At 37.8% G+C, this 21,055-nt stretch overlaps 1 protein-coding gene across 2 annotated transcripts in view; it reads left to right on the plus strand.

The window, feature by feature from the left end:
* Positions 1-21,055, plus strand: part of gmds (GDP-mannose 4,6-dehydratase) — a 57,115-nt gene that overhangs the window by 27,101 nt on the left and 8,959 nt on the right. For both annotated transcript variants that reach the window (XM_079475002.1, XM_079475003.1), the window contains 2 exons: positions 19,185-19,303; positions 19,500-19,596. In XM_079475002.1, coding sequence (XP_079331128.1) covers positions 19,185-19,303; positions 19,500-19,596 — 216 coding nt within the window. The remainder of the gene's footprint in view (positions 1-19,184; positions 19,304-19,499; positions 19,597-21,055) is intronic.

Here is a 21,055-nt window from a genome sequence, read left to right on the forward strand (position 1 = left end):
CTAGGCAGATTTCGGGAAATCGGACCAAAGCTGTGAGTGTGTATATTTTTAAGTGTTTTGTGTGTGTCTGCATGCGTAGATTGATGGAATAGCTTGGCCGTGGACACACTCCATGTCCTCTACTCCCTCTCCCGTGCGAAATGCAAAAAAGTAAAAGTAAACCAACGGTTTGTTTACATTAATTTTCCTAAAATGACCAAATGTCAATTACCCTTTGTTTGTTTAGACTGTTAATGTTTTTCACACACTTCAGAAAGATTTCGGAATCTTGAATTTTCATTACAGTGCCACTATTTGACACCATAAACAGTAAAATTTCATGACCTTTGAATATTAATTAAAAAACTACAGCAAAATATGCTAATAAGACAGTTTTATTAAAAAAGTTAAATATCCATATAAATGTGTTTACAAATGAACTTAATTCAATAAATCCTTCAAGTAGGACACAGTTGCATAAAAATAAATGAAGGTGTTTCAAGAACAAATAAAAGCAGTTGCTGATTTAGTTTTCTGTTTTGTCGATTTTGTTGTTTGATTATATTTCTGATATATTGGACAGTAGTGAGTCCATTATAACACTTTAAGGTGTATTGATCTTTTTTCAGCCCCACGTTTTCTTTTTTTTCCACCTGTTCACATTAACTTTTTTTAAAACGGCTGTTCATATTAATATTTTACCAAATATTTCGTTTTTTTGCGAGATAATTGCATTTTTGTTTTTGCACGCAGCTGCATTACCACAAGGCGCGAGTTTGCAAATACACATGTAAGTGTTTATAAGCAGCTCCCTGTCACTGTGTGTGTAGATGAGGTTTTGAGTTTTCAAGAATTTGTGTAATTACATTTTTTAGGTGTTGTTTTTGTATGTGCACGACATGTGTCCGTGTGTGTGTATATGTGTGCATTTGAGTACATTGAAGCTGTATGTACTGAAGCCAAAGCAGTGGGAGATGAACATTTGCATGTTTGTGTAAACGTTTGAACCCGCAGATAGTTTTAATTGGTTTGCTGTTTGTATAAATGATTGAGCTCTTTGAAACTCAAAGCTTTATAGTTTTATGGATTTTCAGACTTTCAGAACTCTACTACAAACATACATAAAATCAGGGCACAAATGAAGCGAAGTTCAAAGATTCCTGTGAAAACACATGAAGCGGGCTGATAGCGTGAAGCTCTTGGCGGGGTCTTAGAGGTTGGTGATGTTTTTGTTTTTGTAAAGATGATTTCACCACGAAACGCTTTGTTTCTCCAGCAACACAATGATTTTACCCTTTCGCTCACCTCTTACATCCATCCACGCCGCTGACCAATCGCGTACTAAAGAGAGCTCAGAGATGCCCTTTATGAGAACGCGGAGGCCAATCAAATCACTCTTTACCCCATTGACCAGTTGTACCTGCAATGACCCGTCACTCCAATAGACTCATGCTTGTAATGTTTTGCAAGAGTGCTGCATAGGATTTTCCAGCAAGATGAGGAGATTGTTTTCAGAGAAGACTGGGAAGCCATCTGGAACTTTCCGACTAAAAGGAGATCGCAATTTTAAAACACAGTTTTGGGGAATTTTACTGCGCATATCAGCTTCCTGCTAATGGTGAATAGCTAACCGGAGCGCTCGCCAACTCAGATTGATGTAGTTAAAGTAATAAAGAAGGATCTTTTGAAAAAAATGTGTGTGTGACGGTGTTTCCTGCACCGCAGTTCAGGTGCAGCACAGCTGAATTGGCACCACTGTGGTTGAAGCCTTTACATTTTATTAGTCAAAAACAATGGTTAATTGTACAAATATTTTTTAGTAATCGAGTTGTAAAAGTTACATTTATAAGCAACAGTGGTTGTCAAAATATCCGACTTGGGTGTTTTGGGACAGGCGGCGGGAGGCTGTAGCGGGCTGGTAGGATTTGGTACTCTGAGGGGTATTTTGGTATGAAGTGGGTGGTTTTGTGCAGTGTTTTTTTTTTGCGGGGGGGTGGTCTTAAACTCCAGTGGCCAGCATCCAGCAGAATAAATAAACACAGCTGCAAGCTGAGACCACCTTAATGCGTGTGTGCGTTCGTTCCCTCATTTCATGTGGGAGAACTTGGACTACAGACTAAAATCCTGCTAACACACAGATGCACATATACACACGTATACACAACCACAGTATGTAAGGTGATCTAGGGAAAGGGCTGATTTTAGGGTTGATTTAGCAGAGCATTTAACACAGGGCATTCCTGAGCTTGTGTAAAGCTCTCTGTGCTGAGGGGAGATCAGGACTATAACACTCTTTAGTGTCTCTCTCCCTCTATGTGTGTGTGACAGTTGTTGGGTTTGCTTTGAATCTGTAATGTCCCGAGCTACATGCTTCTATTAGCAGACACTAGTTCAATTACAGTTGAGATGCTCTTAAAAAAAAGCTAAATTTCAATACCTAAATTTACTAGGTAATGTGAAGGTATTTAGAGGATAATTATTTAAAGAAGCTTTTTAAATAAATGTCAGATACAGCTGAAAATGTAGTCATTATTACAAGCATTGGGTGTTTACGGTGACACTTCCAAATTTCTAAAACCATTATTTTAAGTTATAACATAAAACGAATGAACTATATAACACACAACAAGGCCTACTGTATGTAACACATTCATATGTGTATATGTGAGCCCCTTTGAATAATCGGGGATTTTTTTAATTCAGGCGTTTTACGTAAATCCAGCGGTTAACTTTTAAATGGCTTGATTTATCAAAACTGTCCAAAGTTACTGATTCACAATGAACAACATTTCCCATCAAGGGCTGTCACTATATCAGATCTTCACGATATTATCACATCTCTTAGAATTTCTTTTCAACAATACTATCGGTCAAATTATCAAACTATCTTTATTTTATTAGGTGTCTTCTCGTTTTTTTATGGCCAAATAATTCAAAATATATGAGTGTAGTGAGGCAGAGAAAGAGAGAGAGAGAGTTTGTAACCATGGTAACCATTGTAACTTATGAGGCAAAAGTTTAAGCAAGTGCCGAATTATTTACGGTATTATTATATATGTAAAAATATCACTCTATAAATAATTGTGCTTTTTAATATCACGGTTATTGAGAATACCAGTATATTACGACACTCCTATTCCCAACTCAACATGTGAGAAAGAACCATTTAATGGAGCAAGTTTGATTATATTTTCACAGTCACAGAGAGATAACAATTTTATTTTAAAATGTTACATCAATACATGTTTGAACCAGTTGAACTATTGTCACGTTTGCATGTTTTGAACTTACTGTAATCGCGTCAGAGCAGTGTTGTGAGTCCGTGGTTTTGTGTGCTTCTGGTTCTGTGTGATTATTGTGGGTTTATTCCACTGTAAAATATGTGTGTGTGCATGTTTGCGCATCTGTGTGTGTGGCAGCTGACTGTCTGTGTGATTGACATGGCTGAGCTCTTCCCCGCTGTGTTGAGGATGAAAGCAGATGCTCTTGTTTCATCCTCTCCCTTTTTTCTCCCCTCTCTTCACATGCCCTCTGTAACCAGAATCCTCAACTTTCAGCCTCTCGCAGAGCTGCAGATATGAAAGAGGGAGAGGGCGATGATAAGAAAGGGGAGGAAAAGAATTATTGAGTGGAGAGGAGTCTTAGAAAGTGCATGAAAGAGATGAAGTTTATCACGTTATTCTGTTATCGCTTTGTGCTTTGGCAGTACAGTATAGAAGCAGAACATGCCAGTATGGCCTCAGTGATTTGAGTTATTCTGTCTCTGTCTTACTGTCCTTGGCTGGGCTCTTTGGCTTTTTTTCTCATATGCATCACTGGGCTTTTTCCATCCCTTCGACGCTCTTCTAGTACCTAGCGTACTACCTAGCATACAACATTTTAAGGTCTCCCAACGCACAGACTATTGTAAAAGGTAGACATCTGGGTAATTCAATGCAAATATCATACTGTTGGTCACAATTCAATATCTTGTGGTTTAAATGCCCTTAAAGTTTTCCATAGTCAGGTATGGGAGTTGGCATATCCATAACAGTCCATTTTCCTCATAAACACTTTATTTTCATAAGTGTTTTATGTTCTATAAATGGCCATCCCTCCATTTGTTTGGTATTATTGCTGGTTTACAGAAATCTTACAAAGTTTGTTTTCTCTCAAAAAATCTTTGTCACATCCATAATGCATCTTTTAAAATCGAAAACTCCTGATATTTTTCTGATGTCTGGTCTTTATTATCAGTGGTTTAGTAAAATATGAACAGATTTTTTAATATCTTGGCATTAAATCTATATCTGAGAATTCATATTTTATGTTTGACTGAAAATGACACATCCATAATGCTGGAATTGCACATATTTTGCTGTCCTGGACCCCTAGCTAAAGATTAAGAGCATCACGCTTGGAAAATGCAATCCCATTGCATTGGAACAAGCTTAGTGATTACATTGATACGCGTAATCATGATTATGTTAATATTCATGAATTATGTCTATAGACATAATTTATTCAACGTAAAAAGTATCTAGAAAAAGGACAGTACATTTAAAAATAGATTTAGTAATAGTAATATAAATTGTTTTAGTTTCAAGTTGCTCATTTTTTGCTTGGATTTACTGTTAGTAGAAGTGCATTCTCAGTTTTGCCACAAGGGGCACTATAACGAACATTACAGTCAGTGATCAGTTTATTTTTCTTTTAAGCAAATGACCACTTATATCATAGTTTAAGTTAAACAAAAGTCACTTTTTTGCAATGAAGCTACTGAATGTTATATCAAAGTTACACAAAAGTGCATTTTGCGCATGCATACTCGAGTGAAGTATTCTGGCCTTAAATGGCAGCTTACTATGTAGCCAGCAGGCAGCAATGCAGCTCACTTGATTTGGGAATAGAACTTGTGCCTCCTCTTCTCTCACACACACACACACACACACACACACAGTTTCTTTTCGATTCAAATTAATGGCTCCAGGGACATATCCAGTCTAATGGTCTACGGTCAGTTCATTCTCTGGAATAGATATGAAGACTCGCCACCATCTATAATACCAATGTAATATCAGGCAGCCTCAGCTGACGTCTGTTTTCTCTTAGTGCCGAGTCACACCCACAACCGCTCTCGATCCCAAACCTGGCTGACCCCTCTGTCACCTCTCACCTTGCCTTGTCTCACTGAGTTACAGACCTCCAAGGCTGCTCCATATTTCTGTCCGTTCCATTCTTCTTCTGCGCAGTCAGCAGCCAAAGTCTGTCATTACAGCGGAGACACGCACACGCATATTTATTCACACTCCATCATTCAGCACAGTCACATATTTCCACTGACAGCTTCTATATTAAGCGCCTGAGTTTTTGTCTTTTGCAACATTCGGACCAAAAAAGTAAATCTAACCTGCTGTTGACTCACCACAGAAAGCAACAGCGTGTGTGTGTTGTGCCATTCGTGACCATGTGTATCATGGTTTGTAACAGCCCACATTTTCCCTCTTGCCTCCATGTTAGCACATCAGTTTTCCACACGGCCGGGTCGAACCGTGACACAACATTACCGCAAAGTTAATTCTCTCAGAAAGAAGCTCTGTTCAAGTTTCTGTTTGCTGTGCGTCTGCTGTTTTATAATAAAGATGGGTTTTAAAAATAAAATACACTGCTATAAATAAAAACGAAATGGGATGTATTACATTTCTTTTCAAATTAAATTATGGAAAGTGTGTGGAAACAGGTCACTATTTCCTTCACCTTTTTGAATCACTTTTTAGTTTTTTAAAGTACAATGTGTTGTCTCTGTAAAATGTACTATAGAATGGTTAGAGATACGTTTAAAAAAAATATTTAGTACTGAATGTCACTGCTTGACATTTCATGTCATCTAGTTAGTTATGTTTATATTGTGATCTGTCATCATTGTTAAAGATTTAGGCAGACTATTAAGAAGTACTGAAAACTTAATGAATCCACAAACATTGTGAAATAGATTCCCGGAGTCCCACAGCTACAGGTGTGTGTGTGTGTGTATGTGAAAGTCTGAGACGAGTCTTGTTTGTCCATTAGAGCGTGAGATGAAGTCCTGACCGCGCTGTTTGAAGTGATGCAGAATTCTGTGTGTATATGTGTTTGTGAGTTGCACTTACTTACTGGAAATGAAAATATCCCACATCTGTCACGTTATTCCACTTATAAATAATTCATATTTGCTTTCTCTCTCCCTCTCCTCTCTTTTTCGCCTCTGTCTTTGGGTTTTATCCTGTTAAGTTGACAGATGTTTCTGTATCTGTCACACCCGTTTCATCATTTATTTTTCCACACAAACTCACACACACACACACACACACACATTCTATATCTGTCATAAATTATTAATGAGCAGGAAAGACCATTTATGCTGTACGTTATTGGATGGAAAAACGTCAGCGCACTTTTCTTGGAAACGTCAGGGTTTGCCAGGGAAAACAGCGTTGTTAGGGCAGCATATGTCAGACGGACACGCACACAAAGTCGCCCTCCCTTTATAAGAGACTGGGCGAACAAGTGACACAGAAGAGAGGTTCAGTGTGTTAGTGTGTGTTTGTGGTCAAGAGAAGGAGGCCGTTTGCCAAACAGCATCTGTATGCAGAGAACAGAGTAGCACTGTAATGCAGCATTTTGGAAACATCAAGGGAACATAGCGTGTGTGTCCTGTGCTCTTGACCTCACTGTGAGCTGTACGTCTAAGTGTACTGCCCACTGCATTGATGCATACTATTTTTACTATTAGTTAAAATACTATTATTTATGTTAGTATGAATATTACGATTTTAGTTTACATTTTAAAGGTTTGCGTAGTAGTTGCTGTAAAACAATATTTAAAATTGCAGCGTAATATGAAAATATGTACAGTAATGAATAATCAACAATATTTATAAACAATCAACATTTCACTCTATGATATGCTGTTGTCACATTACTATATTTATTCATTCAGTTTGTCATTAGCTAATATGTGATTTATGTATAAACATCCAAATAAACAATTTATACATTTCTTTTCAACTTTCTGTGTCACAGTTATATTTCGTATTTGCCAAGTAATTTTTTGTGATAGAAAAAAGTTTTAATGAAAAAAAATTGGGAATTATTGAATATTATTATTTATTTCTATAGAGTCACATTATCCATTTCTTCCGATTTTCTGTTTATTTGTGAATATACCCACTGAAGTAGGTTATTATACACGGCTTTGTTGGATGAGTTGATAAATTGATTTCCACTAGGAAGTCACGGCGGGACATATTCTGCTTCCTTTCGAAACAGCCAATAGCGTTTGGTTAACCTCACGACCTGGATGCTGAAGTGCACAATGCTGTAATAAAAGTCATTGATCTGGATTGATAAACGTAAGACGTTTCGAATGATTATATCTGCAAAAATCTAAAGTTGTCAAATAGGGAGCACAATGTTTTATAGAAATTATAGGCATATTCATAATTAAAGCATAAAAATGAATTTTATGATAAATGACTAAAAGTAGTCTGTAACGACAAAAAGGACAACGACAAAACTTATTGACAAAAATGTTGATTTCATATCATTACTGAGGTGTCAAAGGCTGTTACGGTACAACACAAACATTTTGGATTCAACCCCAGTACGTGCATGTTTAAAAGCCCATGTATGTCACTTCAACAACAAAGAGCCTTTGTTTCGAGTTATCTAGCCTGAGGTGTGATGAAAGAACATTGTGTGTGTGTGCTCTATAGTCTGCTGAACGAATGTAAAATGTAATAAATCCTGAAGTTGCTCCCCACTGATCGGCCCACATTCACCGAAACTGCAGAGCTCAACTTTCCCCTGTGAGAGTGCGAGCGTTTGTGTGTTGAACCCTTTTGTACGGCCTGCTGTTTGGTCATCAGTCAACCTCTGTAATCTGCACGATGACAGGCTTTGGCGAAGGATAGTGTTGTCATGGCGACGCGCGGCCACGTTAACTCTTCACCCTAATATCTCACAGTGTGATGGATGCCAATGACCACCAACCGGCGTCACGATGTAGAAAAAAGTCTGGTGGGGCCTTGACATGCCGTGTGCGTTTGTGTGTGTATTTGCGTGTGCAAGTATGTTTAGACATGTGGGTGATACCGTGGCCTGTTGCATGTCTGTCAGTGTGCCCGCCTCAAGAACTCAATAGCATCCCTACGATGACTACAGACTAATGTAAGCGGCCTTCCTTTGAGTGCCTGTGTGTGTATGTGAGGAGGTGATAAGTGACTTAATGAGTTTTCTTCTCACCCGCTGCATCTAATGGACCATCAGAGATGCTTAACAGACATGTTATAAATGATGTTTTTAGGAGTCCATGGTCCGTTGTCATCTTTCGTAACTTTGTATGTGTAGATTGTGGGGTGTTTGTTGCACGTCTGGGTTCAGTAGGTCTTGTTGAGACGCCCGGGAAACGAACGCGGTGACCCTACTAGATGCTCATGCACGCGAGGTTCACGCGCACGTACTTATCCAACCCGATCTGACCCGGCCGATCCCGTCACCTTGTCATCTGGTTCTGCTTTGCCCCTCCCTCAGGCCCAGGAAATAGCTGAAGAGCCATGTGTTTCCCTGGGGGCACGTTTCACAGGTGCACCACTGTTTGTCTCTTGGCTTTAACATTTGTCTCAAATAAGAGAAATAACAAATACGGCCCTACACGGAGAAGCAGGACTCACTCGGAACTTCACACGGGGTCCTGGATTTCCATATTGACTCTCAATGTTGTCAACTAGTCAGTGTTCAGGGTGTCTGTATAATTTTGCTGGTTTAGGGTCATGACAGGGAGACACTTTTAAGTGTTTTCAAGTGATGTTTGGATGTCAAGTTTAGCTTTTTAGTAAGGTACACGAAATGAAAAGGTACCTTCTGGTATTGTCTATGCTTACATTTTGTATTTTTCTAAGCTTGTCTGGTTTACAGTTTACAATAAGATTGTATTTGTTAACATACATTAAGTAAATACATTAGCTAATATAACCTAACAATGAACAATACTACAGCATTTATTAACCTTAATTTCAGCATTTACCAATACATCTGAAGTGTAAACATTAGTTAATGCACCTTGAATTACATCAATAACTTCATTGACATTAACTTACATTAACAAAGATTCCAAAAACAAAATAGCTTATTGTCATTTTATATTATTTAATGGATTTACTAATGTCAACAAAAACAGCTTTTTTAAAGTGTTCCCACTACATAATCTCTTTATATTTTATCATCTTGTTATTAATGCTTGTTGCCTGTCTACCCCATCTTCTTGCGAGGGAAGGAAAAAACAAAACAAGAACTTCATTTTAAGTAAATATGAGATTTTGAATATTGAATCTAAAAATTAATTTAAACAAAACTGATGCACAGTAAAAATGTATGAGAACTTGCAGTAAACAATACAGACATCTGTGAAATTTTGGTCAGTGAATTTGTAACAAAAGCAGTGCTTTTTATAGTTTAATTTTAGTACATAATCGTAAAAATAAAATTACAATTATTTTACAAAATCTCTTGCATGCAAATACACATTACTTATTTTTTTCTACATGTCTCCTTATTATTTTCTTATCTTTCCTAATTTTACTTTCTCTTTCACATTTTTAAAGTCACACGCACTGAGTGAATAACAGCTTATCCACCAACATCCGCAATGCTACACACAGTAGTTTAAAGGTTCATCTTGAGCCAGTGAAACCAGAGCACTTTTTCATGTCAGCTTTAAACATCTTAATGGCACAGCAGTCTGTCCCGCACCTCCAGCATTAATCATCTCTGCACTCTTATGTTACACGCTCGCACACACTCACGCAGCATCCAGATGTGAGCGGTGATGCGTTTGATTGGATAATAGGCTTGCTGGGACTTTTTAATGGTCAAAGTTTCTGTTTTAGGGTTTAGTGGTGAGAGGTCAAACGCTGCTCTGCCCATTAAATCTGACCGGTGTGTGTGTGTGCGTTATGGTGGGTGGCAGGTTCTACAATTACTTGTAAATTCACACGCAGGAGCGAGTTAACAAACTCACTTTATTGCACTTTTTTTCTTTTTTTACTTGACACACACGCATTTATTTCTCTCTCAAAATCCGACCTAGCTTCATATCATATTTTATGTTGTTATTTTATACTCCCAAGGAGTATAAATGGAAATGCTTAATTATGATATTTGATAAATGGTGTCAAGTAGTTGATTCAGGATTTGACAGAAGTGCTGTCACACCAATACAATTCATTATTGTGTTGAGCGTGTGCGATAAAGAAGCAAGGGAGAGAAAGAATGTTACCGTTTGTGTAAATGGACTGAATGGTTCCTCTGTATAAATCTCAGGAAATCAGTAGAGACTGGCTGCTGGACCGAGTGAGTGCTTCCTGTCTCAACAGGAAGTCCTGGCTTTTAAGAGGAAAGGTCATTTAGAACAAGAGTGTTATCTTGATATCTACATAATATATTTACATACACACGTATGTGTGGTTGTGTGCCTTAATATGAGTGTTGGTCTTTATTTTGAAAATATTCATATATTTAAATAGCAAATATGTCTTTCTTTGTACTCTGGAATCCGTCCTCTGTGGATTTATTGCGTTTTAAGATTGTTTGCTATGATTATCGTCATAATCATTATGATTTCTTCATAACTGGCCAGTTCTTTATTTTTCTTTCCATGTTTAATCAAAAAGCCATTTGTCTCGTTTCAGTCGCACGCAGCTAAACGCAATCAAAACCTGATCACACAAGCCATGTAGGGCATGCAGGAACCCTGATCATACTACACACACAGCTGGCTCTTGTTATGATCTTTACAGTAGCCGACTCTCGTTCTCTCTCTCTCTTGCTCTCTCTCGGTTATTAGAATTGGGTTTTACTGCTGCCGTAGATCAGAATTTATGCAGTACAGGTGTTGAGGAATCACACACACCATCATGTTCGTGATCTATAGCCTCTTCAATGTATACAGTCTGGTATTTCTCCTCCAGCCGTCCACACATACACTCGTACGTGCACACACGTGCTGTCTGACTCCTGACTCACACACACCTCCCTGCAGGTTGAACATATCACGGTCCGTCTCGCTGAAATTGCAACATATGATTTTGATTTCAGGGCCTTCAAATCCAATATGAAAAAAATGTATTTCATTATAACTTCATATATTTCCGACTTAAGTTTGCGTACACGCATGTTGAAGGGCGGCCGTGAGGTTGGATGCTTCGTTAAACGTGTTTGTTTACTTCTCACCAGGTGAATGGAGAGCATTGGGTTTGTATGGGACTGTATTTGAAATCGTGTGTGTGTATGTTGCTAATTTCCTCTCTGTGTGTTCGGATTGTTGAGATGGAGGTTTGTCTCGACAGGAATGTGAGTTTTAAAGGCTTCGTGGTATCAGAACGTTTAAGCATATAGACTGTGTTGAACAAACACTAGGATTCTCTTTTAGATTTTCAGGGGTTGTCAGTAACTATTGAACCTTTTTAAAACGACTTGTTTTTACTTTAAATGAACGTTTAAACGGCAAAGTTTCTGCAGCCTTTTTTAATAAACTGTGTCTTTCATTGTTACCTGTTGACTTTAGAAATATTTTATTGAAAGATAAGATAACGTTATTTCTTTTAAGTTGTTATTTGAATATAAAAAACAGAAATGTTGCTTTTTATTAGGCATGCATTAGCTTCTGAGATACACATCCTCTTATGCTCACACGGGGAGTATAAAATAACTGAATTCCAGCTTTCCATGACCAACATCTATATAAAGTGAAGAGTCGAATTTTACTCCGCATTCCTGCCACACAACCTCATGCATTCAAGTCCACACAAACATGTATTCATTGCATCGCTGACCATATCTGTATCAGCCATAATCATTTTTATCACCCATTTTATTTTTGATTGTATCACTTTTATTAGGATCTTATCTTGTAATAATTGTAACAGTATAGTTTTTGTTTATACTTAAGATGTTCACCTTTTGTACTGTTAGTTATGAGGGTTTGATATCTGATTTAATTTGAAGCTTGTAATTTTATATTTATGTTTCTTTTTGTTTGAAATCACTTTCTTTCTTTTTAGAAGGCTATAACAAAAGAGAAATCTGAATTTTAGCATTACAAATGACACCATAATGCTTATCGGCTAATAGACAACATAATAATTCAATATAAATATAAAGTAAATATAACATTTTTGTATTTATCACTTTGCAACACACATTTTCAGCGATTACCTTGAGACAGTGATGGTTATTTGTAGTAATGGATAACAGCCGATCCTTTTTCATGATGGCCATTTTGCTTGAATTATTAGATGCCGTCAAACCCACACACATAAATTTAATCTGTTGTCATTTTTTAAAAGGTCATTTTAAAACTGCTGAATCTCACAGAATAATGAATTGGACTAAAATATGTTCCTTGTGGTCTACAGACACACACGTTCACCAATGCCGCCACATTCACATAAACACCCAACGTTCCTTGCTGATTCACTTTCACTGTTAAACACTTTTTAATACACACATGACGATCTCAGAGGTGGTCCGGGTGACCCTGGGAATTGTCAGCATATTTTACGAAAACACCTCCAGAGAACCTCCTTCCTAGCATTCGCTTTGTTTCTTTTTACTGCTCCGATTTCATTGGAGTCCAGAGCAGCAGCTTTACATGTGCGTCTTATTTTACTTAAGCTGTTTTTGCTCGACTAATAAGATTTTAATAAGGTTTAAAGCTGTATATTTGAAGTGGAATGACAAGATGTTAAAACGTCCCAGATCAGATGTCGGACTCCACCCCGCTGAAATCAGATCTCCTTCTATCGGCATCTGAAACGGTGCAGATATTAGAAGCGAATTAAACAAACAGGTATCCTAGGATCGGCCTCGCTGCTCTGCTGATCTTAACAGTTATCAAAACAGCACATTCTGTACATACCTTCTCTCCTGCCAGCACCTCAGGCCAAATGCAGAAGACTGACAAGGCTTTTGTCTTCTCTTCCTTATTCTTTAGTCGAAAGTATTTGACAGCTTATTGGTTGGCGACATGTTTTGGCCACTCTCACAAGGCGGTTTCAACCGTTCGTAAGGAACCGGCTCCCTCTCTACCTGCATGCAGCTTTCGTAAACACATGAAACCGAGACCTTTCATTTTCATCTCCTCTCACTTCCTTTCGGAGTCTTCTTTTGTGTTTTGAATATCGCTGGTAATCTGGAGATTAAAGGTTTGGCGAGGTGTGGATGTGTGCCGGGGATTGTGTAAGCCTGGCTGTTGTTAAAGGAAGATGATTATATGTGTACATGTACGTGTTTATCTTCAGATAAACATTTTCATTGTGTTATTGTTTATTTACGAGCATTAAATCGCCATTCTTTTAATCCAGTATAAACACATGCCAGCGTGCCATTATTCCTTTTGTAAATAAGAGATTTGTTGGTTTTATACGCACCTAGACATACACGCGGGTGGAAGTTCATATTGAGTTTGAATTTGATTCCTGAAATCTGATTCATATTTTTTCAGGCTGTCAGCAGAGCGTAATAACTTTTGATTGGTTGAAGTGGATTTTGGATTCCAAGAGCGATGGGGAAGAAAATTCATAAACCTAAAGAAAATTCAAAGTGTGCACATAAATGATGGATTGTGGTTTTTTAACTATGTGTATTTGTTTACTTTCTGCAAAAGTTATACATTTCCGAAAAATGTAATGATGATTTAGCAATTATGTATTTATCAATTATTACTATTATTATTAAAAAAATATATATATTCATGTATGAAACAGTTAACAGTTCAAATAAAGGTTATAATCATTTACCAGAGTACACAGCAGACAAGAAGGTTGACATTAAAGCAACATTCTTAAAATGCAGGGTTGTTTTCAACCCAGTGTTGGGTCAGAATGAGATCAACCCACTAGTAAGGTTAAATTAACTCAGAAAATGTTTATATTTGAGTCAACATTTGGTTAAAACAACCTAGAATTATTGGTGGAAGCAAACCATCATAGATGAATTTACATACCCAGTGGTTACGTTCATTCCTTTTTGACTCAACGCTGGGTTGAAAATAACATTTGTAGAGTGAAGGAAATGCTAAATATATCTAATAAATATATATTCATATTTATTTAATAAAAATCTTAAATAATGTACTAAAAGTACTAAAAACGGTTTATTTTATGGTAATTAAAGTACATGAAAAATCTATTTATAATGTTGTAAAATACGAAGGCTTTATAGAAAGTTGACACAGCGTTCTGAATGGCAGATTCAATCTGATTCGCTTCATTTTTAGTCAACATTTGCTGCGTTGCATTTCTGGGCACCTCTATCCAAGTGAAGGCAGATTCTTTAAGACTTTTGTATGTCTGTCATTGTGACTGTGTTAAAACAGGCAGGAAAACGCATACACACCTCTCTTTGTTCATTGTACTCCAGGCAGTAAAAACTCACCTGGGGAAAACATCAGCACAAAGATTCGCCAGCACAGCATGCCTCCACAAATACGACTGTCATCACTCTGTCACACATGCACACAGTGTAAATGTTCATTCTCCCGTTTCTCACACACACAAATACAATTAAAGTAGTCCTAATATGTGAGAAAAATGTCCTGTCAGTGTTACAGCTTGACCTTTCAGTTTTATATGACCACACAAAATGAAGCCACCTGTGAAACAGACAGCAGAAGAAAAGGGAGAGAGAGAGAGAGAGAGAGAGAGAGAAAGAGAGAGAGAAAGAAAGAGAGAGTGCATGTCTTTGCATCTGTGTTTATTGCGAACATTTATAGATGGCGGTGTTGAACTTTTCTGTTTTTCTGCTTGCAGAATTTCTGTGGTCCCAAAGTTGTGTGCACTGCTAATGGATGTGTGTGACAGTGTGTGTTCCTGCACACACACCTGTTCCTCATTTTCCAATTTGTAACCAATCTGCTCTCAACAAGGGGCTAAACGGCCCTGATAACCATCTCGACTGCTCTCTCTCTCTCTCTCTCTCTCTCTCTCTCTCTCTCTCTCTCTCCCCGTCTCTCTCTCTCTCTCTCACACACTTCACTGTCTGGATGCATATCATTTTACAATAATCAATAGTCAATAAGCTTGCATTTTCATCCTCTGTCAGGCTAAATCAGTTTCCTGTTTTCACATCGCTTCCTATATTGCATCACTATGCACTCTCACCGGATGCGACCGACACGACAACGATACGACAAAAGACATTAGAAACTCATTAGAACCCATTATAATTTAAAATTGTGTCCGAACTGAACGCTACATGACGCGACAAACCCCATTAAGAACAAATAGAACAAAACTACCCAGACATTTCTCAAAATATCTTCTCTTGTGTTCCACAGTTTTGAACGGCAGGAGGTTGAATAAATGATTTAAAAAAATGTACTGAATTTTTCCTATATCATCACTTTGCTGCGTATCGAGTGAACCTTGTGCAAAAAATCCATTGAAAATAAGGTTAATAAAGTAACCAGGCGATCTGCTGTCGAAAACACACTCTCTGTATGTGTGTGTGTGAGCAAGTGTCACACTATGACAGGCAGTCTCTGCCTAATTCAAACCACCTGCCTCAAACAGAGTACTTCTGTGCTCCGGACAAAAAAACACTATGTCTGTGTGTGTGTTGTGGTGGGTAGAGGGGAGTATTTAAACTTTCAGCAGCTCCAAAAATAAAAATAGGCTTTTAAAACAGGCCCCCTTCTAAACCAATGACTCCTGGAGCCATAGAGTCAGTTCCAGGGTATGTGTGCGTGCGCACATGTATGTGCCCTTGTTGGTGGATGGTTATGAATAGTTTTATTATTACTGGGCAAGATCTACCTGAAAGACTTGTACAGTTCTTGGGTGAGGAATTCTTTACATGGCATGAAGCACGGTTTCTTTTAGTTTTCGTGTCACAGTCGTAAACGTGTGTTTGGTCGAATCGGAGCATGTGCAGGACTGTTTAGAACAGAGTAACAAACTTAAAAAAAAAGTAAACAGCTGCAGTGAAGCGGTCCAGCAGGTCTCTCTATGTTTGCCCATCAGTGAATTAGAGGAAAATTAGTGTTTTAAAGAGACATGACATTTTTATCTGTGTGAAATAATATGACAGGGTTAATAAAACCAGTCTCAGATGAGTGGAGCGGGGTCAAAATTCATATTGTCGCTGTCCTTTCCAAACCTTGGATGTCCAAATTTGCTGTTTTTCAGGAAATTGAAAAAACACTGTACTTTTTTAATAACTGTCAAAGTTCACTAGAATTGTTCATGCTTTATAAGCTAGATATTTGCAAAGCCCAGTGACAAATATAAAGGTTTACTAATAATGATTTGTAGGAAAAAATTATGTAATATGGAGATCCAAGGTTTCAGAGGCGATAATGCTTTATTATGCGATATGGTCTTTGTTCAATATTTGGTTCTATTAAACATGTTAATGGTTCTGACAGTCTTATGTAGTTCTTTTATGTGAGTCTGCATTTGTTTCTTGTCTCCTCTTTTATTTAAATTTATTAATAATTGAATTTGATTTGTTTTTAATTTGTTCTTATTTTATATTTGGATGTATTATTATTACTATTATTATATTACATTTAATAGGGATCAAGTAATACATTTTGTACCCACAAAAACTGTGCCTATTTATTTATATAGTTATTCCTAAATTAAAATGAGATTTTATTTATATTACAATTGTTTATATTTGGGTAATACTAATAAAATAATTAAAATTCTAATTAAATTCATTCTAAAATATCAATAATATTATATAAAATAATTATTATAAAATGTATATATTTTATTCTTAAATTGGAAAACAGCAATAAGAAAGAATGCGCTTGCTTTTCTAACCTTTTGGTAGTGTACATCAAGTATAAGCTCATCACATTTCCACACAATTAACCTTCTGGTTGGGAATTCTGTTTGGATGTATGCTGTCACATGACCAACATTTGCGTAATCTTTGGTAGTGTACCATGGCAGACTGATTTGAATATTTCAAGATACTTCATTCTAAAGAACCTGCAGGGGAATATAGTCACACATACCCTGATGCACAAAAACAAAAGAGGCATTGATACCCATAAGAGGATGTCACAACAATTCATCCAATGGTTTCTATTTCACCTTACGTGTCTTAAAACCCCCTCGTCCTGTGGCTTGATGAAGTTTACATTTGCTCGTATAGATGGATAGCTGCAGGGGCACTGGAGGAGATTCGAAACTGCTGTACGTGAAATCTGCCCTCAAACCTTCCGTTATGATTTACCTCTTTGACCCGTCCAGTGGGCTTTAAAGTGATTGAACAGATGTACGTGTGCGTTTCCTGATCTACATGTAGACATCTTGGCTTCTTCCCTGGATAAGATGGTGAGTTTGGGATGAGGTTAGTCAGACATGCAAAGTAAAGCAGTAAACAATAAACAAAAAGATGTAAATAGCTGCAAAATACTGCTTCAAGTTTATCGATCATCAAACACTGTTTGTAGACTTTCTAAACGTATTCAGGAGAATAATATTTCAGATCAGTGGTACCAAACCGTGCAGTCCGTTTAAAACCCAATATTGAAATCTTTACTTTAGTGCTTTAAAGGCGCGTAGCACATACATTTGCTCCTAAAAAATGCACAGACAGCGTTGGAGCGACCAGACTCCTCCCATTCCAGCCGTTGAGTGTGTGAACAGGAAGGAAGGGGAAGGGAGTCGAGCTGCAGGCCTCTCAGCTGTCTGTCACAGCGCTAATGATCCTTAGAGAGAGAGAGAGAGAGAGAGAGAGAGGGAGGAATGGAGACGCGAGGGATGTTAGACGCAGCCGGGGCTGTTGGTTCCAGTATTCATATTTTTCACAACGAATGTGTACTGTGCCATTAAATCACCTCACTTACACTTGAGACATGCAGAAAGGGAACATTGTCTGTAAAAATTAGTTTGAGATTTCGTGAACGTACGTTTACAGCGCTTCACTTCCCTTGTGTGGGTGTGAGAAACAAAAGAGTGAAAAAGAATGTTGTTTGCTGTGACTAAAATAAGATCAGAGAATGTTTCTACTTCGCTTGAACTCTTTTTCTTGCTATGTCTGGCTCTTGTTTTCTTACACACACACACGGTCACATCAGTAACCCATAGGTTTCATCCTTTGTGAGCTTGTACTGGTGAAAATTAAATGCTTGAGCTTAACCCTTTAACCTTTCTTCACATTCCATGGTGGTCATTTTGAAAATGGGTAAATATGTACAGAATATTGTCAAATAAAGCAGCATTGTAAATAGTTTGGGTAATAAATGATGAATTAATCTTGGTTCAACTTTATTAACTTAGACATTAGACATTTATTATTCAGTTTGATTGTTTGTATTGTGCTAAAATACAAAGCCTCTCAATCTATCCGTCCATCTGTCTGTTGTCTCATTTGAGAGGTTTGGATTGAGTGCAGCATGAGTGATATAAGAATCCATTGGACGGCCAAGTCTTGCGTTCCCACTGCAGCGTATAAAACGTGCTGATGGGGTCTTTATCCCTCCATCAAGCATACGGGAAGAAAAGAGTGAAGTCCTATCGAGGGATTGGATTTATTCTCCAGCCAACTGGCTGAATGCTGAAGCGCTGGAGTCAAGATATATATATATATATGTGTGTGTAAGAGAGAGAGCTAAAGCCAAAGAGAGAAAGGAGACAAGAGACTCTGATGATATAGACCCATTGACCTGCTGGCAAGCGTTCTTGCTTTAAGTATCTCGCTATTTATTTCCCAGAAAGCTTTAGAAATTTGTTCTCTCTTTCATCTGGATCACCACAAGGACCATGTAAATGTAAACTGTGTTTGTGTCGTTGTGTAGTGGTTGTATGGACCTGGGAACCCAGTGCCTCATTCCCACAATTGATATCCCGTGAGGCTTTGTGTTGACGTCAGGACAGGGATGGACGTGTGTTTGTGTGTTGGGGCGTGTGTAAGATCATAACCACATAAAGGCGCATACTGCTGGGACCAGATGCGTCTGCATTAAATCTTCTCAAGAAGATTTGTGATCCTAAATACGAACCTAAGACAACATAGCTGTCTCAACACTGCTTTGTGCTTTACTGTATTACAGCATGCATTCTTAAGACCACCTCGATCTTATGATGTCGTCATGACATTGAATGTGTCATCTAGTTATAATGAAATGCAAATTACTTCATAACTGTATCTATCTTTGTGTCATCTTGTTACAGGCAATGTGGCTAATGTTGCAGCATGAGACCCCTGAAGATTTAGTCATAGCGACAGGGGACGTGCACAGCGTGAGGGAGTTTGTGGTACATGCCTTCAGACACGTGGGCAAAACCATAGTGTAAGAGATCAAGCACACACACTCGAACACGTACACCTCAGATATTAGCCCATCTGATTAATATGGCCCATCTGGTCTTGATTCACTCAAACACGCCATAAATATTATAAATCTGTAATGTCGGCAGATAGCTGAATTGCGAAGCGGAGAGAGAAAGATGAAGGAATGTGTTCAGAGGTCTTGTTCTGTCTTTCAGGTGGGAGGGGAAGGATGAGAAGGAGGTGGGCCGCTGTCAGGAGACCGGAGCCATCCATGTGAAGGTTGATCCAAAGTACTACCGGCCAACTGAAGTGGTGAGTTAGTGTGTTTGTAGGTTGATGTGATATGTTTCTGACTCTTTCTGCTGTGGAACAAAAAAGAAGATATTTGGAGAAATGTCTCAGTGGTTTGTGTTCATACTATGGACGTCAATGGGGCCAATGTATTTTGGTTATCAACGTTTTTCGAAATATTTTCTTTTGTGTTCTGCAGAAGAAAGACAGCCATACAGAATTGTAATGACTGGTGCGTACTGTACAATAATTTTCACTTTTGGGTGAACTATCCCTTTAAGATAGACTGAAGAAATTTGAAATTTCTCACTGTATTCAATTTCTAATACCAATATTTACATTTCATCCAGATATAATAATGCAATGCCAAGTCCTTGTTAATATCTACCCTGGTTTATTTCATTTTGTATGGCAGAAGTACTAAAATGTTTTTTTTGCATTTTAAAATAACATTTGTTGCTTGATACAAAGTGTGAGACCTAATGGAATGGACAAATACACCCTACCAAGATATATTTTACATTTCTGTATTTTGGCAGACACAACCTATCAGTATGTGCATTCCCTTGAGTTGCCATTGTTAGCACCCTGCTCTACCAGTTCAGCCACAAAAAAGTAGATCAAAATTCCCATGCCCACTTTTAACCTTTATATAACATTACTCTATTTGTAACGTATAGATTATTTGAGTGTCTGTGTGTGGTGGGTGGTCACTCCGGAATGAGAAAGGCCAGTAAATCTTTTAAGAAAACATGTGCACTAAATGATTGTTGACAGATCAGAGGTTTTCTCCGAGCGTGGGTCAGCAGGAGCTCTTTCACTGAGAAGAAAGGATCATGTTATGGCCAACGAGTGAGATGCAGGATTAGAGTTAGTCCGCAGATGAGTGACATCACGGGATTAGGAAGAACCGGTGTGAAAAGGTTCTGGGTTGACCTGCACACTCACGCGCTTGTTATTTGTGAACAGAGCCAATAAATAGTTGTGGAATCAGGTTCCTGATGACCTCAAAATGCATCATCAGTTATATAACATCAGATTAGGATACTTTAGATGACACGAGTCGAGGGCGGGTCATCCGTCAAGAGAGGTGAAATGACAATTTGACCTTTAACCTCTGCGATAGGAAGTAAATCAACGCTTTTCGCGATTTAAGTCGACTGGGTGGGTGTGAGGAAGAGAGATTTACAAATGTGTTGTTGTAAGGTAGCATTTCAACATATTTAGAACTATTCGGTTATTTTATTAAAGGGACACTTCACTCAAAAATTAAGAACTGGTTACAAGTATTTTTCCAAATATCTTTCTCTGCGTTTAACAGAATATAGAAATGTATACACATTTGGAACAACTTGAGGGTGAACTTTCCCATTAAGTCGATAATGGATCAAATAACGACCATGAATCTACTTTAATTTCACACACACACTTATTAAACGTTTCTAAGTTTCTAGTTTCTTTGTTGAATAAACTCTTGCAT

Source organism: Barbatula barbatula (assembly GCF_947034865.1).
Source record: "Barbatula barbatula genome assembly, chromosome: 15".
In the NCBI taxonomy this organism is placed as follows: Eukaryota; Metazoa; Chordata; class Actinopteri; order Cypriniformes; family Nemacheilidae; genus Barbatula; species Barbatula barbatula.